Source organism: Mustelus asterias, unplaced genomic scaffold (genome assembly GCF_964213995.1).
Source record: "Mustelus asterias unplaced genomic scaffold, sMusAst1.hap1.1 HAP1_SCAFFOLD_130, whole genome shotgun sequence".
In the NCBI taxonomy this organism is placed as follows: Eukaryota; Metazoa; Chordata; class Chondrichthyes; order Carcharhiniformes; family Triakidae; genus Mustelus; species Mustelus asterias.
In genome coordinates, this window is record NW_027590164.1 from 964,256 (window position 1) to 987,140 (window position 22,885).

The window sequence follows — 22,885 nt, forward strand, 5'->3', positions numbered from 1 at the left end:
CAGCCACCGCCTAACGCTGACTCCGCTTCTCCGGGACAAACAAGCGCCAAGGACAGCAATGACACTGCGCATGCTCCACATCACAATGCCCAGGGGACTGATTGACGGCAGCTCCGAACCAATCGGAAGAGAGGGTGGGACTGGAGGACCGAGCGGGAGCGGCTGGTCCTCCAACCAATCGGAGTGAATGAGGGGCAGACCTGAAACATGCGCAGCTCCGGACCAATCGGAAGAGTTCCCTGTTCCATGGGAGAGGTGCGCATGCGCGGTAAGCAAAGGCGTTTGCAGCACGCGCAGTGCGGGTGACAGCGACTGGAGAGAAGTTCCTGTGTCTCATCAGCAGCCGGTAAGGATGCAGAAACATAGAGGGAGCAATGGAACCGGCGGATGGACGTAGAGGGTTTCTAAATACCTGTTGAAGGCCTCAAACATCGAATATGAGCCCGTAGGTCCCGTGTTTGCAGCTTCAGGTCTTTTTCCCGAGACAAAGCTCAGGTTAACAGCCGCCATCTTGATTGAGCAGGGAGCAGAGCGCATGCGCTGGTGTCTTGGTGACGCAACCGTGAGGGGGCGGGTCTTTGTGTTTCTGCTCCCACCGGGTCCGAGTGCTCGGAAACATGACTAAATTTGAGCATCAGATTTTCAAACAGCTTCACCCACTCCCAGGCTGCACCTCACGTTTGCAGCCGAGAGAAGTTAATGGGTCATGTACATATTCAGTATGAGAGGTGGCATCCGGAATACTTACCTGAAGCGGTTACACGGCTTTTGTACTTGTTGGAGTTTAGAAGGTTGAGGAGGAATTTATTGAAACTTACGGGGTACGGGGTGGCCTGGACAGAGTGGACGTGGAGAGGATGTTTCCACGAGTAGGAAAAACTAGAACCAGCGGCACAACCTCAGACTAAAGGGATGTTCCTTTCAAACAGAGATGAGGAAGAATTTCTTCAGCCAGAGTCATTGAGGTTTACAGCATGGAAACAGGCCCTTCGGCCCAACTTGTCCATGCCGCCCTTTTTTTTAAAACCCCTGAAGCGAATCCCAATTGCCTACATTTGGCCCATATCCCTCTATTCCCATCGTACCCATGTAACTATCTAAATGCTTTTTAAAAGATACAATTGTACCCACAGCTTGTTCCAGACACTCACCACCCTCTGTGTGAACAAATTGCCCCTCTGGACACTTTTGTATCTCTCCCCTCTCACCTTAAACCTGTGCCCTCTAGTTTTAGACTCCCCTACCTTTGGGAAAAGATATTGACTATCTACCTTTGGGAAAAGATATTGACTATGCCCCTCATTATTTTATAGACTTCTATAAGATCACCCCTCAGCCTCCTACGCTCCAGAGAAAAAAGTTCCAGTCCATTCAGCCTCTCCTTATACTCAATCCATCAAGTCCCGGTAGCATCCTACTAAATCTTTTCTGCACTCTTTCTAGTTTAATACTATCCTTTCTATAATAGGGTGACCAGAATTGCACACAGTATTCCAAGTGTGGCCTTACCAATGTCTTGTACAACTTCAACAAGACGTCCCAACTCCTGTATTCAATGTTCTGACCGATGAAACCAAGCATGCCGAATGCCTTCTTCACCACTCTGTCCACCTGTGACTCCACTTTGAAGGAGCTATGAACATGTACCCCTAGATCTCTTAGTTCTGTAACTCTCCCCAACGCCCTACCATGAACTGAGTAAGTCCTGTCCTGGTTCAATCTACCAAAATGCATCACTTCGCATTTGTCGAAATTAAATTCCATCTGCCATTCGTCAGCCCACTGGCCCACCAGAGAGTGGTGAATCTGTGGAACTCTTTGCCACAGAAGGCTGTGGAGGCCAGGTCATTGAGTGTCTTTAAGACAGAGATAGATAGGTTCTTGATTAATAAGTGGATCAGGGGTTATGGGGAAAAGGTAGGAGAATGGGGATGAGAAAAATATCAGCCCATGACTGAATGGTGAAGCAGCCTCGATGGGCCGAGTGGCCTAATTCTGCTCCTATGTCTTATGGCCTTTTGGTTACACTTCAGCCCCAAGCTCCTCATGTTTACATAGAAACATGCATAGAAAATAGAAGCGGAAGGAGGCCATTCAGCCCTTTGAACATTCCCTGCCATTCATTATGGTCATGGCTGATCCTCAAATTCAATACCCTTGTCCCACCCATCCCCCCATAATATCCCTTTTGCCCCAAGAGATATATATCTACTTTTGAGGAATGGAGATCCAAAGATTCACGACCCACTGTGTGAAAAATATCTAATCTCTGTCTCTATGCGCAACACTTGTTTAAACAGTGACCCCGAGATTCTCCCATAAGAGTAAACAACACTTCCAACAAGTTGTTGGAAGGTATTTTGAGAGACAGGATCTACAGGCATGCAGAGAGGCAAGGACTGATTAGAAACAGTCAGCATGGCTTTGGAGTGGAAAATCATGTCTCACAAATTTGATTGAGTTTTTTGAATGGGTAACCAAGAAGTTAGAAGAGGGCAGTGCAGTTAATGTTCTTTACATGGACTTTAGCAAGGCCTTTGACAAGGTATCAAATGGTAAGTTGTTGCATAAGGGTAATCTCACGGGATCCAGGATGAGGTAGCCAAATAGGTACAAAACTGGCTTGATGACAGAAGACAGAGGGTGGTTGTAGAGGGTTGTTTTTCAAACTGGAGGCCTGTGACCAGCCGTGTGCCTCAGTGATCGGTGTTGGGTCCACTGTTATTTGTCGTTTATATTCATGATGTGGATGAGAATTTAGTAGGCATGGTTAGTAAGTTTGCAGTATGGTTAGTAAGTTTGCAGATGACACCAGGATTGGTGGCATAGTGGACAGTGAAGAAGGTTACCTAGGATTGCATCGGGATCTTGATCAATTGGGCCAGTGGGCTGGTGAATGGCAGATGGAGTTTAATTTTGATAAATGCGAGGTGATGCATTTTGGTAGATTGAACCAGGACAGGACTTACTCAGTTAATGGTAGGGCATTGGGGAGAGTTATAGAACAAAGAGATCTAGGGGTACAGGTTCATAGGTAGAGGGCGAAGAAGGCATTCGGCATGCTTGGTTTCATTGGTCAGAACATTAAATACAGGAGTTGGGACGTCTTGTTGAAGTTGTACAAGACTTGTGTCAGACCACACTTGGAATACTGTGTGCAGTTCTGGTCACCCTATTATAGAAAGGTTGTTATTAAACGAGAAAGAGTGCAGAAAAGATTTACGAGGATGCTACTGGGATTTGATGGTTATAAGGAGAGACTGGATAGACTGGGAATTTTTTTTCTGGAGCGCAGGAGGCATAGGGGTGATCCTATAGCGGTCTATAAAATAATGAGGGCCATAGATCAGCTAGATAGTCAATATCTTTTTGCAAAGGTAGGGGAGTCTAAAACTAGAGGGCATAGATTTCAGGTGAGAAGGGAGAGATACAAAGGGTCCAGAGGGGCAATATTTTCATACAGAGGGTGGAGAGTGTCTTGAGCAAACTGCCAGAGGTAGTAGTAGAGGCGGGTACAATTTTGTCTTTTGAAAAGCATTTAGATAGTTACACGGGTATGATGGGTATAGAGGGATATGGGCCAAATGCGGGCAATTGGGACTAGTTTCGGGGTTAAAAAAAGGGGCAGCATGGACAAGTTGGGCTGAAGGGCCTGTTTCCATGCTATAAACCTCTATGACTCCTCTCCACATCCAAGACCTTTCAGGATCTGAAAGGTTTAAATTAAGTTGCCTCTTACTCTTTTAAACTCAAGCAGAGACTGTCTCACTGCTCCTCATCAGACTATCCACCTATTCCAGGTGTTAGTCGACTAAACCTTCTATGAACTTCTAATGCATTTATATTTTTCCTTAAATAAGGAAATCGATAATGTAGACATTGCTCCAGATACAGACTCACCGTGTGCAACTGAAACATAACTTCACTGCTTTTACTCCATTCCCCTCATAACAAATAATAGCTTTCTGAATTACTTGTACCTAGATTTTCGATCGTGATGGATTTTGGATATTTTTTGTTACAGGTGGTTAGAAATTAAGGATTTACACACAACAAGCTCAAACCAAGAGAAAAATGTTGTCTCTTCTGAACGGGCTTTCTGAATGGGATAAGTAGGTAGATGTGAATGGAATGTTTCCACTTGTTGGTTTTTCCATTACTGGGAACCATGAACAGACAACAAATAAATCAAACAGGAAAATAGGAGATGTTTCTTTCTTCGGACAGTTGTTAGAATATGGAACTCACTGCGACTGGAAGTGGTTGACACAAATACTTTAGATGCTTTCAAAAGGAAAATATATGAGCTTATGAGAGAAAAGGGATTGGAAAAATCAACTGAAAAGCTGAGATGTGGTGATCAGAATGAGAGGAGACTCATGTGGAGTATAAACTCCAGTACAGACTCGATAAACCGAATGGCCTGTTTGTGTATTGTCACAGACAGAACAAACAATTCTCCTTCCCTGTTCAAAGACAATAACAATCAGCTCCTAATGATCCGAGTGACTGTCAGATCTCAACGTGATGTTTGGTTTGTGTTTTCTTGCTGTAAATCCTCCTTTCCAATATCCTGCAAAGGGAATTTATAAAAGTCATCACTGTCAGTCCAGGATAGATATATTCATAGAATTCCACAGCTCGGAAGGAGGCTATTTGGCCCATCAAGTCAACTCTCCGACAGAGCATCCCACCAAGGCCCCAACAACATAACCCAACTTATTTACCCCACTAATCTCCCTAACCTACACACCCTGGGGGGAAAATGGATAATTTAGCATGGCCAGTCCACCTAACCTGAATATCTTTGGACTGTGGGAGAAAACCGGAGCACCTGGAGGAAACCCACGCAAACAAGTGAAGAATATGCAAACTCCACACAGCAGCGCTCCGAAAGCTAGTGGCTTTTGCTACCAAATAAACCTGTTGGACTTTAACCTGGTGTTGTTAGACTCCTTACTGTGTAAACTCCACACAGACAGGTAACCAAGGCCGGAATCGAACCCAGGTCCCTGGCGCTGTGAGGCAGGAGTACAAACCACCGTGCCAGCGACGTAATTCTTTGTAAACTTATTTTGCAGGAAATAGAAGAGGAGGATTTGCAGTCTGGACAATCAAATCTCACGTCAGACAGAGTCAATCAATTCATTGGGATTTGAAGATTTGTACATCTGAAGGGATTTAATTGACCATCTCAGTTGGAAACTGGTGAGAATCTGTTTCCTTGCTCCTCCTGTGGGGAGGGATTGATACAGCTGGAAAACATGCTGACACGACAGCGAGCTCGCAATAGTGAGAGTTCATTCACCTGCTCCGTGTGTGGGAAGAAATTCATGTGTTCGTCCAACCTGCTGGCTCACCAACTCGATCACATTATTCAGAAGCCTCTTCAAAGCTCTGACTCTGGGCAAAGCATTGAAACCTCTGAGGAACAGGCCCAACACCAGCTCCTTCACACTGACGAGAGACCGTTCAGCTGCTCCCACTGCGGGAAGAGGTTCAGCCAGTCCTCCCGCCTTGCAGAGCACCAGCTCCTTCACACACACGAGAGACCGTTCAGCTGCTCTCACTGTGGAGAGTCGTTCAGCGACTCAGTGCATCTCACTGAGCACCAACAAGTTCACACCAAGGACAGGCCATTCAGCTGCTCCCAGTGTGGGAAGAGATTCACTCAGCCCTCCCACTGCACCGTTCACCAACTGGTTCATTTTCAGAAGAGACATTTTAAATGCTTTAAATGTGAGAAGACCTTCAAAAGAAGGATTAGTCTGCTGAGACACCAGGGCACTCACACTGGGGAGAGGCCATACGTTTGCCCTGTGTGTGGGAAAACATTTACTTGTTTGCAGCATCTGCTGAGTCACCGGCCTATTCACACCGGGGAGAAGGCATTCATCTGCTCCGTGTGTGGGAAGGCTTTCACGGAGTCATCCAGCCTCCGGAGACACCGCCGCATTCACACAGGGGAGAAGCCATTCTCCTGCTCCATTTGTGGCAAAAGATTTGCTCAGATTTCCTCCTGCAATCAACACCAACACATTCACTCTGATAAGAGACCTTTTCAATGCTCAGAATGCAATAAGACCTTTAAAAGAAGTGATGATCTGCTGAAACACAAACGCATTCACACCGGGGAGAGGCCGTTCCTGTGCTCTGTGTGTGGAAAGGGATTCGCTCAGTCGTCTGGCCTGCTGAGACACCAACGCATTCACACCGGGGAGAAGCCGTTCACCTGCTCTGTGTGTGGGAAGGGATTCACTGATTCATCCTATATGCTGAAACACCAGCGAGCTCACACTGCGACAGAACCGTTCACCTGCTCCCTGTGTGGGAAGGGATTCACTGATCCATCCCACCTGCAGAGACACCAGCGAGTTCACACTGGGGCAAAACCTTTCAACTGCTCCATGTGTGGGAAGGGATTTAATCAGTATTACAGCCTGCTGAAACATAGACGACTTCATGTGTGACCGGCAAAGTTGGATTCTGTTGTTTCTGCGCCCTGAGATAAACAATAACAATTGGATGAATAGGGGAGGCAGCGGCACAGTGGAATTATCACTGGACTCAGGGTAAGGCTCTGGGGACCCAGGTTCGAATCCCACCACAGGCAATGGTGAAATTTGTATTCAATTAAAATCTTCAATTAAAAGTCTAATGACAAACCTCAACCTTTAATCAATTGTCGTAAAAACCCATTTGATTCAGTAACGTCCTTTAGAAAAGGAAACCTGCCGTCCTTACTTGGTCAGGCCTACATGTGACTCCAGACCAGCAATGTGGTTGACTCTCAAATACCCTCTGAAATGGAGGGCAGTTAGGGATGGGAAAGAAATGCTGGCCCAGCCAGTGACGCCTACATTCCGTAAAAATGAACTTAAAAAAGTTCCTCAGTATCTCAGTAACCTCCTCCAGCCCCACAACACTCTGTGTAAACACAAGTTGTTGATGATTATGCCCTGAGATAGATAACGTGAACCCGATTCCCCTCGTCCGCCAACTCGGCAACTTCTTCACAAAAAGTAAAGCACATGGGATTGGGGCTGTTGTACTGAGATGGGTAGAAAACTGACTGGCAGACAGGAAACAAAGAGTAGGATTAAACGGGTCTTTTTCCAACTGGCAGGCAGTGACTATTTGGGTAACGCAGGATCAGTGCTGGGGCCTCAGTTACTCACCTGCCATAGGTCTTCTTTTTTTCCCCCTGTTTATTATGCATCATTTTTAAATTGTTGCTTCCTAAGAATCTAATTTAAAACCATGGATAAACTCAAACCACTTTTGGAAAATCTGTGACTCTCTGATCAAGAATCTTACTGACCACTGCATATCATTCTGGTCACCGTATTATTAAAAAAAATATCCAGGCACTGGAAAGGAGAGGATTTATATGATGAGATTTTAATGTAGAAGGCAGCTCACCACCACCTTCTCAAGGGCAATCAGGGATTAGCCATAAATGCTGGCCAAGCCAGCAATGCCCACATCCCATAAATGATTTTCAAAACGTGTGTGTTTTTTTTTATCAGGAAAGGATTGACAGGCTAGTTCTTCTTTCTTGAGAAATGAAGGCTGAGGGGTAACCTGAGCAGAGGTCCTCAAATTTATAAAATGCTTAGATACAGAAATAGTGTTTCCTCTTGTGGGGAAGAGCAAAAAGTAAAGTTTATTTATTAGTCACAAGTAGGCTTAGATTAACACTGCAATGAAGTTACTGGGAAACTGGAGACAATCAATATAAAACAGTCACTAAGAAATCCAATAGGAAATCCAGGATAAATTTCTCTACACAAAGAGTGGCGAGAATATGGAAATCACAACTACAGGGAGTGAAATGAACAGTACAGATGTCTTTCAGGGGAATCTCAACAAGTACTTCTGAATGATTTTATAGTTCATTCAGGATTTATTTCAAAACGACTAAAAGTGACAGGAGATAATTTGCAGGGTGTGAGACTCTGTGTGTGAGGGTGTCTGTGAGTGTGTGTGTGTTGCTTTTCATTGGTGTCACAGAAACCTTCCTCTTTCTGAGCAGACAATCTGGCTCCTGAATGATGTGAATTGTACAACTCAGAGATTCTCCATTCAGAATGACCATGTGCTGTGTAAAACAGGCATTCGGCCTCTGATCTTCGGGTAAGCATTCTCCAAGGCGGCCTTCACGACACAACAACGCAGAGTCGCTGAGCAGAGACTGATAGCCAAGTTCCGCACACATGAGGACGGCCTCAACTGGGATCTTGGGTTCATGTCACACTATCTGTAACCCCCACAATTTGCCTGGACTTGCAAAATCTCACTTACTGTCCTGGCTGGAGACAATACACATCTCTTTAACCTGTGCTTAATGCTCCCTCCACTCACGTTGTCTGTACCTTTAAGACTTGATTACCTGTAAAGACTTGCATTCCAAACATTATTCTGTAAATTGAGTTTGTGTCTTTATATGCCCTGTTTGTGAACAGAACTCCCACTCATCTGACGAAGGGGCAGCGCTCCGAAAGCTTGTGGCTTGTGCTACCAAATAAACCTGTTGGACTTTAACCTGGTGTTGTGAGACTTCTTACTGGGCTTACCCCAGTCGAACGCCGGCATCTCCACATCATGGAATCTCTCTCCACAGTTGCTGTCAGACTTGCTGAGGTTTTGCAGCATTTTCTGTTTTGAAGTCAGTGCTTTGCTGTGTTGTCCCTGTGCTCCATCCCCACTCTGATTGTATTGGAGCCTGTGTGTGTCATTGTTACACTCAGAGTAAGTCAGTGCTTTGCTGTGTTGTCTCTGTGCTCCATCCCCACTCTGATTGTATTGGAGCCTGTGTGTGTCATTGTTACACTCAGAGTAAGTCAGTGCTTTGCTGTGTTCTCTGTGCCATGATGTGGAGATGCCGGCGTTGGACTGGGGTAAACACAGTAAGAAGTTTAACAACACCAGGTTAAAGTCCAACAGGTTTATTTGGTAGCAAAAGCCACACAAGCTTTCGAAGCTCTAAGCCCCTTCTTCAGGTGAGTGGGAATTCTGTTCACAAACAGAGTTTATAAAGATACAGACTCAATTTACATGAATAATGGTTGGAATGCGAATACTTACAACTAATCAAGTCTTTAAGAAACAAAACAATGGGAGTGGAGAGAGCATCAAGACAGGCTAAAAAGATGTGTATTGTCTCCAGACAAGACAGCCAGTGAAACTCTGCAGGTCCACGCAACTGTGGGCGTTACAAATAGTGTGACATGAACCCAATATCCCGGTTGAGGCCATCCACGTGTGTGCGGAACTTGGCTATCAGTTTCTGCTCAGCGACTCTGCGCTGTCATGTGTCGCGAAGGCCGCCTTGGAGAACGCTTACCCGAATATCAGAGGCCGAATGCCCGTGACCGCTGAAGTGCTCCCCAACAGGAAGAGAACAATCTTGCCTGGTGATTGTCGAGCGGTGTTCATTCATCCGTTGTCGCAGCGTCTGCATAGTTTCCCCAATGTACCATGCCTCGGGACATCCTTTCTTGCAGCGTATCAGGTAGACAACTTTGGCCGAGTTGCAAGAGTATGTACCGTGTACCTGGTGGATGGTGTTCTCACGTGAGATGATGGCATCTGTGTCGATGATCCGGCACGTCTTGCAGAGGTTGCTGTGGCAGGATTGTGTGGTGTCGTGGTCACTGTTCTCCTGGAGGCTGGGTAGTTTGCTGCGGACAATGGTCTGTTTGAGGTTGTGCGGTTGTTTGAAGGCAAGAAGTGGGGGTGTGGGGCTGGTCTTGGCGAGATGTTCGTCTTCATCAATGACATGTTGAAGGCTCCGGAGGAGATGCCGTAGCTTCTCCGCTCCGGGGAAGTACTGGACGACGAAGGGTACTCTGTCCACTGTGTCCCGTGTTTGTCTTCTGAGGAGGTCGGTGCGGTTATTATTGGACAAACAGCAAGCCACCGTCACAATGCCCGGCTGATTGACGGTAGCGCGGACCAATGGGAAGAGAAGGGGCTGGAGGACCAGCCTTTCCCGCTCAGACCTCCAACCAATCACAGTGAATGAGGGGCGGAGCCCGCTCTGACTGGAGCATGCGCATTGTGGGTAATGGCGACGGAGACGGGCTGTTTTTTCGGCTCGGAGATAGATTAGCGGTGATTGACGGTACGGAGGGGGCGAGGGATCTCGCGGGTGGACGGAAACGCTGCGTAAGCAGGTTGTGTCAGCCGTGAACCTCGGTTAAGAGCTTCACGGACCCAGTTTGTACCGAGCGGTCCTGCAGCTCCTCATGTTCGGGCCGTGTTCATGGCCGCCATCTTTATTGGGGGCAATTTGCAACAAGGCGCATGCGCAGGCCGGCATCGTTTTAGAAGAACATCGAACATAGAAACCCTACAGTGCAGAAGGAGGCCATTCGGCCCATCGAGTCTGCACCGACCACAATCCCACCCAGGCCCTACCCCCACACATTTACCCACTAATCCCTCTAACCTACACATTTTAGGATTCTAAATTTTAGGTTTTAGGGGGTAATATTGTCAATGACTGGGAGGAGCTTGTTCCCCATTGCTCAGAATGGAGACAACTTGTCCATCAAACTGCATCAACCCTCTGAGTCCCAATGTCTTATTGACGAGGCAGAGCGGTGGCAGAGGAGGAAAGAAAGGGAAATAGCTTTGACAAACGGTCATCTGGCCTCAACGTCAGCTCTTTTCTCTCCTCACAGATGCTGCCAGACCTGCTGAGATTTTCCAGCATTTTCTCTTTTGGAAAGGGAAATAAATTCTGCTTTCCAGATCCCACTATATCATGGGATGTCTTTCCCATTCATCTTCTGTTCCACCATCCTTATGGGCACGAGTTCCAGATCATGTGCTCTCCCTACCCAAGTATAAATCTTCCTCAAATACCTGCTCTATCACAATTCAAATAATGTCCTGTATATTACACTTTTATCCAGTATTATAGACATCTGTCTGGCAGCCTGCATGGAGATATTCAGCTCCCTGTGTCCAGGGCAGGAAGCAGTGAGCATGGATCTGTCAATCAGCCTCAATCAGCACCTTCAGGAGAATTGAGAGGGTGAATATTAGATACAGCAGAGTGAGAATTGAGGGAGAGTGTGTGGGATGGAGATTTGCAGCTTTTGGGGAATGAGAGAGGAAAGAATGTTCCATAGAAACTAGAACTGTCTGTTCTGAATTTCTATCCTGTACTGACTGTGATGACTTTTGTAAATTCCTTTTACAGGATATCAGAAGGTGAGGATTTACAGACAGAAATCTCAAACCAAACATCACATCAACATCTGACAGAGGCCTCAATTCGTCGGGACCTGAATATTATCGACCTTTGAATCCAGAATGGAAATGTTTCTCTGTTCTGTCTGCTTCAGGAGATTTTAAATTTCAGTGTGGCTGGAAAAGCACCGAGACACACACACACACCCGAGTAAGAGTGCTCCAGTGCACTGAGTGTGGAAAGAGCTTTAACCAGTTACACAGCCTGAAAATACATCGCAGCATTCACAGCGGGAGAGACTGTACCCGTGTTCTGTGTGAGATTTAACTGATTGTTTAACCTGGAGAGTCACAAGGACACCCGCACCATGGAGAAACCGTGGAAATGTGGGGACTGTGGGAAAGGATTCAGTTTTCCATCTCAGCTGGAAATTCATCGACGCGGTCACACTGGGGAGAGGCCGTTCACCTGCTCTGTGTGTGGGAAGGGATACACTCAGATAATTGATTTACAGAGACACCAGCGAGTTCACACTGGGGAGAGGCCATTTACTTGCTCTGAGTGTGGGAAAGGATTCACTCGGTTATCCAGTCTGCAGAGACACCATCGATTTCACACTGGGGAGAGACCTTTCATCTGCTCTGTGTGTGGGAAGGGATTCACTCAGTTAATTGATTTGCAGAGCCATCAGCGAGTTCACACTGGGGAGAGGCCGTTCACTTGCTCTGTGTGTGGGAAAGGATTCAGTGTGGCATCAGGCCTGCGGAGACACCAGTTAGTTCACACTGGGGAGAGGCCGTTCACATGCTCTGTGTGTGGGAAAGGATTCAGTCAGTTGCCCTACTTGTTGAGGCACAATGTCACTCACACCCAAGAGAGACCCTTTAAATGCTCTGACTGTGGGAGGGATTTCAAAAGCTCTCAGCTAATGATGTCCCACCAGCGCATTCACACTGAGGAGAGACCTTTCAGTTGCTCTCACTGCACAAAGAGATTCAGATCGTCATCTGCCCTGCGGACACACCAGCGAGTTCACACTGGGGAGAGGCCATTCCCCTGCACCGTGTGTGGGAAGGGATTCACTCAGTCATCCCGACTGCAGAAACACCAGCGAGTTCACAAGTCATAGAGTCATACAGTACAGAAGAGGCCTTTCAGCCCATCGAGTCTGCACTGACAAAACTATAGGAAATTTACACTAGTCCATTTTCCAGCACTTGGCTGATGGTGTTTGAACTGTCAAAACATTCAAGTGCTCATCCATGTGCTTTTTAAAGGTTGTGAGGTTTCCCGCCTCCACTACCCTCCCAGACAGTGAATTCCAGACTCCCACCACCCTCTGGGTGAAAGCATTTTTCCTCAAATCCCCCAAAACCTCCTGCCCCTCACCTTAAAATGATGCCCCCTCGTTATTGACCCATCAATTAAGGGGAACAGCTGCTTCCTATCCACCCTGTCCATACCCCTCACAATCTTATACACCTCAATCATGTCCCCCCTCAGCCTTTTCTGCTCGAAAGAAGACAATCCAAGCCTATCGAGTCTCTCCTTATAGCTCAGCTGCTCCATCCCAGGGAACATCCTGGTGAACCTCCTCTGCACCCCCTCCAGTGCAATCACATCCTTCCTATGGTGAGGCGATCAGAATGAGTACAAACTGGGGTCAAGCAGGGCTGTGTCATCGCACCAACGTTCATCCCCACCTTCCCCGCAGCAACACTCCACCCCAGCACCATGAAGCTCCCCACTGCAGTCGAGCTAACTGACTGGACCAATGGGAAACTTTCAATCTCCGACCCCTCCAGGCCAGAACCAAGACCAGCCCAGCCTCAGTCATCGGGCTGCAGTACGCTGACTCTAAGGGGGGTGGGGGGGAGGTGATGGCCCAGTGGGTATTATTGCTGGACTATTAATCCAGAAATTCAGCGAATGTTCTGGGGGTCCGGGTTCGAATCCCGCCACGGCAGATGGTGGAATTTGAATTCAATTTTTAAAAAGTTAAGAACCTACTGATTATCATGAAACCATTGTCGATTGTCGGAAAAACCCATCTGGTTCACCAGTGCCCTTTTGGGAAGGAAATCTGCTGCCCTTACCTGACCTGGCCTACATGTGACTCCAGAGCCACAGCAATGTGGTTGTCTCTCGAATGCCCTCCAAGGGCAACTAGGATGGCAATAAATGTCCCATAAATGAATGAAGAAAATGCGTATTTGATTTGATTTATTATTGACACGTATTCGTACACAGTGAACAGTATTATTTTTTGCACGCGATACAGAAAAACCATAACGTACATAATGTAGGGAGGAGTTATACAATAAATGGCAGAGTCATCAGGAGTATAGAAACACAGAGGGACCTAGGTGTGCAAGTCCACAAATCCTTGAAGGTGGCAACACAGGTGGAGAAGGTGGTGAAGAAGGCATATGGTATGCTTGCCTTTATAGGACGGGGTATAGAGTATAAAAGCTGGAGTCTGATGATGCAGCTGTATAGAACGCTGGTTAGGCCACATTTGGAGTACTGCGTCCAGTTCTGGTCGCCGCACTACCAGAAGGACGTGGAGGCATTGGAGAGAGTGCAGAGAAGGTTTACCAGGATGTTGCCTGGTATGGAGGGTCTTAGCTATGAGGAGAGATTGGGTAGACTGGGGTTGTTCTCCTTGGAAAGACGGAGAATGAGGGGAGATCTAATAGAGGTGTACAAGATTATGAAGGGTATAGATAGGGTGAACAGTGGGAAGCTTTTTCCCAAGTCGGAGGTGACGATCACGAGGGGTCACGGGCTCAAGCTGAGAGGGGCGAGGTATAACTCAGATATCAGAGGGACGTTTTTTACACAGAGGGTGGTGGGGGCCTGGAATGCGCTGCCAAGTAGGGTGGTGGAGGCAGGCACGCTGACATCGTTTAAGACTTACCTGGATAGTCACATGAGCAGCCTGGGAATGGAGGGATACAAACGATTGGTCTAGTTGGACCATGGAGCGACACAGGTTTGGAGGGCCGAAGGGCCTGTTTCCTGTGCTGTACTGTTCTTTGTTCTTTGAGAGAGTGCAGAATGTTACAGTCATAGCTGGGGTGCAGAGAAACATCAACTTAATGCGAGGTAGGTCCATTCAAAAGTTTGATGGCAGCAGGGAAGAAGCTGTTCTTGAGTCGGTTGGTTCGTGTCCTCAGACTTTTGTTTATTTTTCCCAATGGAAGAAAGCGGAAGAGAGTATGTCCGGGGTCCTTAATTATGCTGGCTGCTTTTCCGAAGTAGTGGGAAGTGTAGACATTGTCAATGGATGGGAGGCTGGTTTGAACGATGGACTGGGCTTCATTCACAACCTGAGTGTGTCTGTGCGCACACTCAGAGGTTGAGCTAGGGCTTTTTTACAGTAACTTCATTGCAGTGTTAATGTCAGCCCACTTGTGACACTGAACTAAAAGCTTAAACTTCTCTACAAACTCGTCGACATATTCACTGAGACATATGAGAGAATTGGCCTCAGACTAAACATCCGGGAAACAAAGGTTCTCTACCAGCCCACTCCTGCTCCCCCTCCCGACCATCAAGATCCACAGTGAGCCCCTGGGTAACGTGGATCATTTCCCACACCTCAGGAGCCTCCTGTCAGCACGGGCAGGCATTGACGATGAAATCCAGCATCGACTCCAATGCGCCAGTGCAGGCTTCGGACGCCTGAGGAACAGAGTTCAAAGCCCGAGACCTCAAATCCAGCACCAAGCTCATGGTCTGCAGAGCAGCCGTGGTCCCTGCCCTCCTGTATCCATCAGAAACATGGACAATGTACAGCACTCACCTCAAATCCCTGGAGAGATGTCACCAACGTTGCCTCCACAAAATGCCGCAAATCCAATGGCAGGATAGGCTTACCACCGTGAGTGTCCTCTCCCAGGCCAATATCCCCAGTATCGAGGCACTGGTCACACTTGACCAGCTGCGATGGGTGGGCCATATTGTACACAAGCCCCACACAAGACTCCTGAAACAAGTGCTGTACTCCGAGCTCCGCAATGGCAAACTGTTGGAGAAAATTCCTAATAGTTTGGAGAAATTTTAAACCATGAGGCATTTCAGACACTAACAGAACTACCAGCATTGAGTTAAATGACTAAATCAGACTGAGAAGCTAACGAGGACCAGTCTACACATGTGAACACAGTAAGAGATTTAAACAAGAGACTCTGATTTAGACATGAATTTTCTGATTTTAAAATGTATGTGAGCTGTATTTTTAAAAGCAATTGTAAACTTTAGCCAAAGGCAGGCTGCTGCAAGGCATGATGGTACAGGGACACTGACAGACAGGCTACATTCTTCAGAACAATGAAGCCGCAGAATGCGCCAACCTTTATTAAGGACGTTTTTAACAAAGTTTCTAAAGGTAGCTTCGAGAATATGATTGATTCACACTGGCCAGTTAAGACAGTGTCTTCTCAGACATGAGACTATGCATTTGTCTGGTTTGGCCAGTGACGGAGTAAGAGCCAATGGGAACATTAACTTTAACTATTGTAGCTAAGCTTCTGGGGTTGCTCAGCAACAAGGGGAAGCAGAGTCAGCAATAGGGGGAGGAAGTGTCCGGATTCTACGGACCAATGAAATCCCATTATGTCAGAGGGTAAAATGCAATTGGCTGAAGTATATGACGTGTTGAAAATGATTGGTTCACACCTGATGAAAGGCAGGAGAATTGATATGAAGAATGTATTATTGATCCATCCTAAGCATTGTATGTCTGTTATTGGAGAGATCAGGATGCTTCTCTTCTAGAGAGGGATTAGCACCGTCCAATAATTTCTCCCTTCAATCGTTGGTCAAATAAAAGATAAGTCTTTAAACTGGGACACTGGCTTTCATGAGTCTTTGTATTGTCTGAAGGTTTTGGCAATACCTGGTCTCCAGTGGTAATGTACCCAGTGTGTTGGGGGGAATGAACTCAGAAGAATCATTCAATACTCAAGCCTGATTCAATCAACAAGCAGTTTATTGAGTTACGCCAGCGGGGAGAAGCCACAGGGGCTGACCATGTGTAACTCCACCCAACAAAGAATATCATCAATTCTTATACAGTTACTCCACCCATCCCAGCTGGACGCAATCCAATCAGAATGGTGATAGATTACATATATGATATATGTGTCCAATGAAATTAGTATCTGGGCATTCGGGGCTTTGTGATCATGCAAAACAGATTATGGCTAGGTGTGGAGGTCACAGGGTAGTTGTCATGGGTGACTTTAACTTTCCAAATATTGATTGGAACCTTTTTAGGTTGAATAGTTCAGATGGGGCAGTTTTTGTACAGTGTGTGCAAGAGGGTTTCCTGACACAATATGTGGATAGGCCGACAAGAGGTGGGGCCACATTGGATTTGGGAATGGGAAATGAACCGGGCCAAGTGTTTAGACTTGGTGTGGGAGAGCACTTTGGAGATAGCGACCACAATTTGGTGTCTTTCGTTATTGCAATGGAGAGGGATAGGGCCATATGGCAGGGCAAGGTTTATAATTGGGGGAGGGGTAATTATGATGCGATTAGGGAGCATAAGATGGGAACAGAAACTGTCAGGGAAAGGCACAAATGAAAAGTGGAACTTGTTCAAGGAACAAATACTGCGTGTCCTTGATAGGTATGTCCCTGTCAGGCAGGGAAGAAATGGCTGAGTGAGGGAACCATGGTTCGCAAAAGAGGTTGAATGCCTTGTCAAGAGGAAGAAGGAAGCATATGTTCGGATGAGAAAACAAGGTTCAGTTCGGTCCATTGAGGGTTACAAGTTAGCAAGGAATGAGCTGAAAAAAGGGCTTAGGAGAGCTAGGAGGGTGCATGAGAAGTCCTTGGCGGGTTGGATCAAGGAAAACTCCAAGGCTTTTTACTCTTATGTGAGGAATAAAAGGGTGAGGTTAGGGCCGGTCAAGGACAGTGGTAGGAACTTGTGCATGGAGTCAGAACAGATAGGAGAGGCGATGAATGAATACTTTTCTTCAGTGTTCACCAAGGAGAGGGGCCTTTTTGAGGATGAGAGTGTGATACAGGCTGATAGGCTGGAGGAGGCAGATGTTCTGAGGGAATATGTATTAGCAATTTTGAAAAAACCTGAAGGTTGATAAGTCCCCTGGGCTAGATGAGATATATCCTAGGATTCTTTGGGAGGCAAGGGATGAGATTGCAGAGCCTTTGGCTTTGATCTTTGGGTCCTCGCTGTCCACGGGGATAGTGCCAGAGGACTAGAGAGTGGCGAATGTTGTTCCTCTGTTCAAGAAAGGAAATAGGAATGATCTTGGTAATTATAGGCCGGTTAGTCTTACTTCGGTGGTTGGTAAATTAATGGAAAAGGTCCTGAGGGATAGGATTTACGACCATTTAGAAAGGTGCAGCTCAATCCGAGATAGTCAACCCGGATTTGTGAAGGGCAAGTCTTGCCTCACAAATTTGATTGAATTTTTTGAGGAGGAACTAAGTGTGTCGATGAAGGTAGGGCAGTTGATGTCATATACATGGATTTTAGTAAGGCATTTGATAAGGTCCCCCATGGTCGGCTCATGAAGAAAGTAAGGAGATGTGGGATAGAGGGAAATTTGGCCGATTGGATAAGTAACTGGCTATCTCATAGAAGACAGAGGGTGGTGGTGGATGGAAAATTTTCAGACTGGAGACCAGTTACCAGCGGTGTACCACAAGGATCAGTGCTGGGTCTTCTACTATTTGTGATTTTTATAAATGACTTGGAGGAGGGGGCTGAAGGGTGGATCAGTAAATTTGCGGATGACACCAAGATTGGTGGAGTAGTGGATGAGTAGGAGGGCTGTTGTGGGCTGCAAAGAGACATTGATAGGATGCAGAGGTGGGCCGAAAAATGGCAGATGGAGTTTAACCCTGATACGTGCGAGGTGATTCATTTTGGTAGGACAAATTTGAATGCGGATTACAGGGTCAAAGGTCGGGTTCTGAGGAATGTCGAGGAACAGAGAGATCTTGAGGTTCATATCCACAGATCTCTGAAGGTTGCCACTCAAGTGGATAGAGCCGTGAAGAAGTCCTATAGTGTGTTAGCGTTTATTAACAGGAGGTTTGAGTTTAAGAGCCGTGGGGTTATGCTGTAACTGTATAGGACCTTGGTGAGACCACATTTGGAATATTGTGTGCCGTTCTGGTCACCTCACTATAAGAAGGATGTGGAAGCACTGGAAAGAGTGCAAAGGAGATTTACCAGGATGCTGCCTGGTTTGGAGGGTAGGTCTTATGAGGAAAGGTTGAGGGAGCTAGGGCTTTTCTCTTTAGAGCGGAGGAGGTTGAGAGGTGACTTAATAGGGGTTTATAAGATGATGAGGGGGATAGATAGAGTGGACGTTCAGAGACTATTTCCTTGGGTGGATGTAGCTGTTACTCGGGGACATAACTATAAGGTTCGTGGTGGAAGATATCAGAGGGATGAACGAGGTAGGTTCTTTACTCAGAGAGTGGTTGGGGTGTGTAATGGACTGCCTGCTGTGATAGTGGAGTCAGACACTTTAGGAACTTTCAAGCGGTTATTGGATAGGCACATGGAGCACACGAGAATGATAGGGAGTGGGATAGCTTGATCTTGGTTTTGGAAAAGGTTCGGCACAACATCGTGGGCCGAAGGGCCTGTTCTGTGCTGTACTGTTCTATGTTCTATGTTCTATCTCATGAACAGATAGTTGCCCCCATCACGGTGCTTTTCAAAACTCCTTACCTACCATCCTTGGGCTTTGTTTGTACTGAGATTCCCTTCGTTTGAAAAGGGGTGGATTAAAAGTTCTCAAAATTAGTTTTTTTAAAAAGTTTATTTATTTGTCACAAGTAAGGCTTGCAATGAAGTTACTGTGAAATTCCCCCAGTCGCCACACTCCGATGCCTGTTCAGGTCAATGCACCCTAACCAGCACGTCTTTCAGACAGAGAGGAAAGCAGAGCACCCGAAGGAAACCCAAGCAGACACGGGGAGAATATGCAAACTCCACACAGACAGAGACCCAAGCCGGGAATCGAACCCGGGTCACTGGCGCTGTGAGGCAGCAGTGCTAAAAACTGTGCCACCGTGCTGTCACTGTCACTGTGCCACCATGGATGTCAGCGCCCTTTCTTTGTTTTAATCAAATGACCACATGGTCTGGGAATCATTTCAATTTCATAATCTCTCCTTTTAAACTCTTTCCTTCAGTATCCAATTCCAGAATTTTCCTTTTCATTGTGTTAATTGCATCAGGGATAAATCTTTGGATCCGACAGGAAGTTTAACTCAAGATCAATCCAACACAGGATTGATCAGAATCATTTCACATGTGTCAAATTTTAAATAACCATTACAAATTAAAACTCTCATTCTCACATGTGAATTGTATCTGGATTGAAATTCCTGCATGTTTAGTAAAATATCCTGGAATCATATCTCTGGCCAGTAAATATGGTTCCAGGTTCATAACTTATGACAAAAAGCTTTATTAATTACACTTACTTATTTAAAATCTGTTTGATTTAAATCACAGACAGAAAACCTGAAAGCTTGAAACATTCAACCCACAAATATCATCCATGCACAAGCAGAGAAACTTAGCATGTGCTTTACAACAACAATAACCAAACTTAATTCCTTAAGCGTTCTTGTGGTTCTGCTTTTAAACTTCCAAAAATGCCTTTAATTAAAGACTCAAGATAAGGTTAATTCCCCAGAAAGATAAACCTTAACAAATGTAGCCCAAAACAATGATAAAACGCATCTACAAACATCCACATAAAACAAATGAAACACACAGGTTCTCCCAGCTCATAAATTTCAAACAATGAATCGTCAGCGTTCTCTCTCTCTCAGCTATAGCTTCTTAAAGTGACAGAGCACTACAAGCTCACAACTCCTTGAATAAGATACAAGATCCTCCATTCTAACTTAACCTTTTCAAGCCAACTTCCAAGATCTGATTTATAGGCAAAATCGCAAACAAGTTACCAGCGGAAAAATCTTTGTTCTTTACCTGAGGTTGAGGTGACAACACGATAAAATTCTCAGTTATTCCAAAGTCCTCCAGGCTATGCGTAAATTTCCACATTTAACTGGATCCTATAAATCCTCAATTATAAACTAAAATAGACAGATGCGTTTCTGGGTGATTTAAAAACAAATCAAATGTCTGCTGAAAGGATTAACTTTTCTACAGAACCTAAAGGGGTGGGGAGTGAGCGGGAAAAACTTGGCACACAATTACGTCACAATATACAAGTTTAAAAAACTTCTCGATCAACCAAACAAACTTGATTTTAAACTTCATCTATTAATTTTTTATTATTTTCCTCAACCTAATTATTTTCATTTGATCAGTTTTTGTTAGGGATGGGTAACTTCTGTTCTTTATAAACTGGTTCACTCATTTTGTTAACTCTACATGGGCTCGGAGAATCAGAACCCAGACTTTATCATCCTTATTTTTTCTCCCTTTGCCACGACTCCCTCTGTTTTGCGGGAGGGTCGTGGGGATTCCAATCAGACTGAATCAAATTATCATAAAAGTAAAATAGTGCGGATGCTGGAATCTGAAATGAAAACAGAAAATGCTGGAAGATCTCAACAGGTCTGACAGCATCTTTGGAGAGAGAATAGAGTCAATGTTTTGAGTCTGGATGAGGTTCTTACAAAGTGTCATCCAGAATCGAAACGTTGTTTCTATTCTCTAATCATTTTATCGATAAGCTTCTTGTTCTTAGTTTCCAAATGGCAGGTAAGAGACCTGTCCAGTCCCCACTCGAGCTCTGGTTTTTCACTGGCCATGCGTGGATAGGATTATAACTGTTAGAATCCACTCTCAGAGATCTGCTTTTCAGACCAGTGCTACTTGGAGAATACCATCACTTCACCAAATATCGGGTCACAAGTCCCTCACAGTTCTTATGACAAATTGACGATAGGTTAAGCAATGCCTCAGAACGCTTTTTAACTTCTTAACCAACTACTGACCACTGTTTGTTGATTGGTCGGACCCCTTTTTTACAGATTCAGGAATCTCAGCCGCTGAACACCAGCCGGTCCTGGAATAAGTTTAATTTGAACTCATTCTGAGTCAATATTCTCACCAGGTCCTCTGTTGGGACCCTGCTAAGCAGCTTTAATGGTTCATGATTGCAGAAACTGAGAAGTTACAGGAATGTGGTCAAGATAGTCCAGTCCCATAATGCCTCACATTCAATCTGCAGTCCTTCGATTATAACAGAATATGTGGCTGTATGTAGCTGCCTCGGCCATGGTCAACCCAACTCTGCCTTCTTGAACTGCTACAATGCCTCAGGTGTCAGTACACCCACAATGCTGTTAGAGAGGGAGAATGTAGGTGGATACCAGATTGATATATTCCATTCAACCACACCCAAGATGAGTTATTCCAATTTCTTTATTGTCCAGGACAATATATTCACAATATCTTTAAAACAGAAATTAAACATTCCCATTTGATTTCAGGTAGTAACATATTCTGTTAGTTTGTTCTTTATTGTCGATGTCAGGCTGGGGTTGTTCCCCTTGGAGCAAAGGAGGTTGAGGGGAGATTTGATAGAGGTGACAAGATTCTGACAGGTTTAGATAAGGTGGACAAAGAAAAGCTGTTCCCATTAGCTGATGGGACAAGGACGAGGGGGAGACAGATTTAAGGTTTTGGATCAGAGATGCAGTTGAGGGGGGGGGGGTGATGTGAGGAAGAATATTTTGATGCAGCGAATGGTAATGACCTGGAACTCGCTGCCTACGAGGGTGGAGGAAGTGGAGACAATAAACAATTACAAAGGAAATTGGATGGGCGTTTGGGGGGTTTCAAACAGAAATGCTGACTAAATATCTCTGAACTTCCTCACACCCGGTCGCTCTGTGATCCGTGTGAAATTTGAAACCAGGTATTCGCAACAAGGCTCAAAGAGCATCAGCCCACTGGAGGCAAAGTCATGAGACCGGCCTCCGACCCTCCCCATTGACCAAGAAACCCTCCGACCCTCCCCATTGACCAACTGTGAGAATGAACAAAATGCAGTCCTGGATGTAATTGAGAGCAGAAACAATAACAGCAGAATCCAACCCCTGGAATCACTCGTGAACTTGTTGGTGTCTCAGCAGGTGGGATGAAACTCTGAATCTCTTCCCACACACAGAGCAGGTGAATGGCCTCTCCCCAGTGTGAACTCGCTGGTGTGTGCAGAGGTTTGAGAGGTCAGTGAATCCCTTCCCACACTGAGAGCACATAAATGGTTTCTCCCCAGTGTGAACTCGCTCGTGTGTCCGCAGACTGGATAACTGAGTGAATCCATTCCCACACTGAGAGCAGGTAAATGGTCTCTCCCCAGTGTGAACTCGCTGGTGTCTTTGCAGGCCTGATGAATTACTGAATCCCTTCCCACACTGAGAACAAGTGAATGGTCTGTCCCCAGTGTGAACTCGCTGGTGAGTCCGCAGGTTGGATGACTGAGTGAATCCCTGCCCACACTGAGAGCAGGTGAACGGTCTCTCCCCAGTGTGAACTCGCTGGTGTCTTTGCTGGCCGGATGAATCACTGAATCCCTCCCCACACTGAGAGCAGGTGAATGGTCTCTCCCCCGTATGGCTGCGCCAATGCGCTTCGAGCTCAGATGGGTATCCGTATCTCTTCCCACAGTCCGCACATTTCCATGGTTTCTCCAT

General features: G+C 45.9%; 3 protein-coding genes across 5 annotated transcripts in view; 2 read left to right on the top strand and 1 right to left on the bottom strand.

Annotated features, from left to right (window-relative positions):
* The window catches only part of LOC144484872 (uncharacterized), a 35,028-nt gene extending 12,143 nt beyond the window's left edge, over nucleotides 1–22,885 (bottom strand). Inside the window, exon 1 of the mRNA XM_078203234.1 lies at nucleotides 22,358–22,885. Coding sequence (XP_078059360.1) covers nucleotides 22,358–22,885 — 528 coding nt within the window. The remainder of the gene's footprint in view (nucleotides 1–22,357) is intronic.
* On the top strand, nucleotides 281–6,676 carry LOC144484881 (uncharacterized). 3 transcript variants are annotated; one of them, XM_078203244.1, is made up of 2 exons: nucleotides 281–346; nucleotides 5,082–6,668. In XM_078203244.1, the coding sequence occupies exon 2, from the start codon at nucleotides 5,265–5,267 to the stop codon at nucleotides 6,468–6,470; it is 1,206 nt and encodes a 401-aa protein (XP_078059370.1). In that variant the 5' UTR covers nucleotides 281–346; nucleotides 5,082–5,264; the 3' UTR covers nucleotides 6,471–6,668. The 3 variants fall into 3 exon arrangements, with proteins under 3 accessions (XP_078059370.1, XP_078059368.1, XP_078059369.1); XM_078203242.1 differs by having other exon boundaries at nucleotides 290–445; nucleotides 5,082–6,676; XM_078203243.1 differs by lacking the exon at nucleotides 281–346 and adding an exon at nucleotides 354–562 and having other exon boundaries at nucleotides 5,082–6,604.
* On the top strand, nucleotides 10,115–13,403 carry LOC144484892 (uncharacterized). Its single transcript, XM_078203259.1, has 2 exons — nucleotides 10,115–10,126; nucleotides 11,213–13,403. The coding sequence occupies exon 2, from the start codon at nucleotides 11,571–11,573 to the stop codon at nucleotides 12,330–12,332; it is 762 nt and encodes a 253-aa protein (XP_078059385.1). The 5' UTR covers nucleotides 10,115–10,126; nucleotides 11,213–11,570; the 3' UTR covers nucleotides 12,333–13,403.

Bases quoted from the DNA above. Each gene is read 5' to 3' on its own strand.
- LOC144484881 (XM_078203244.1), top strand. From the start codon at position 5,265: ATGCTGACACGACAGCGAGCTCGCAATAGTGAGAGTTCATTCACCTGC.
- LOC144484892 (XM_078203259.1), top strand. From the start codon at position 11,571: ATGGAGAAACCGTGGAAATGTGGGGACTGTGGGAAAGGATTCAGTTTT.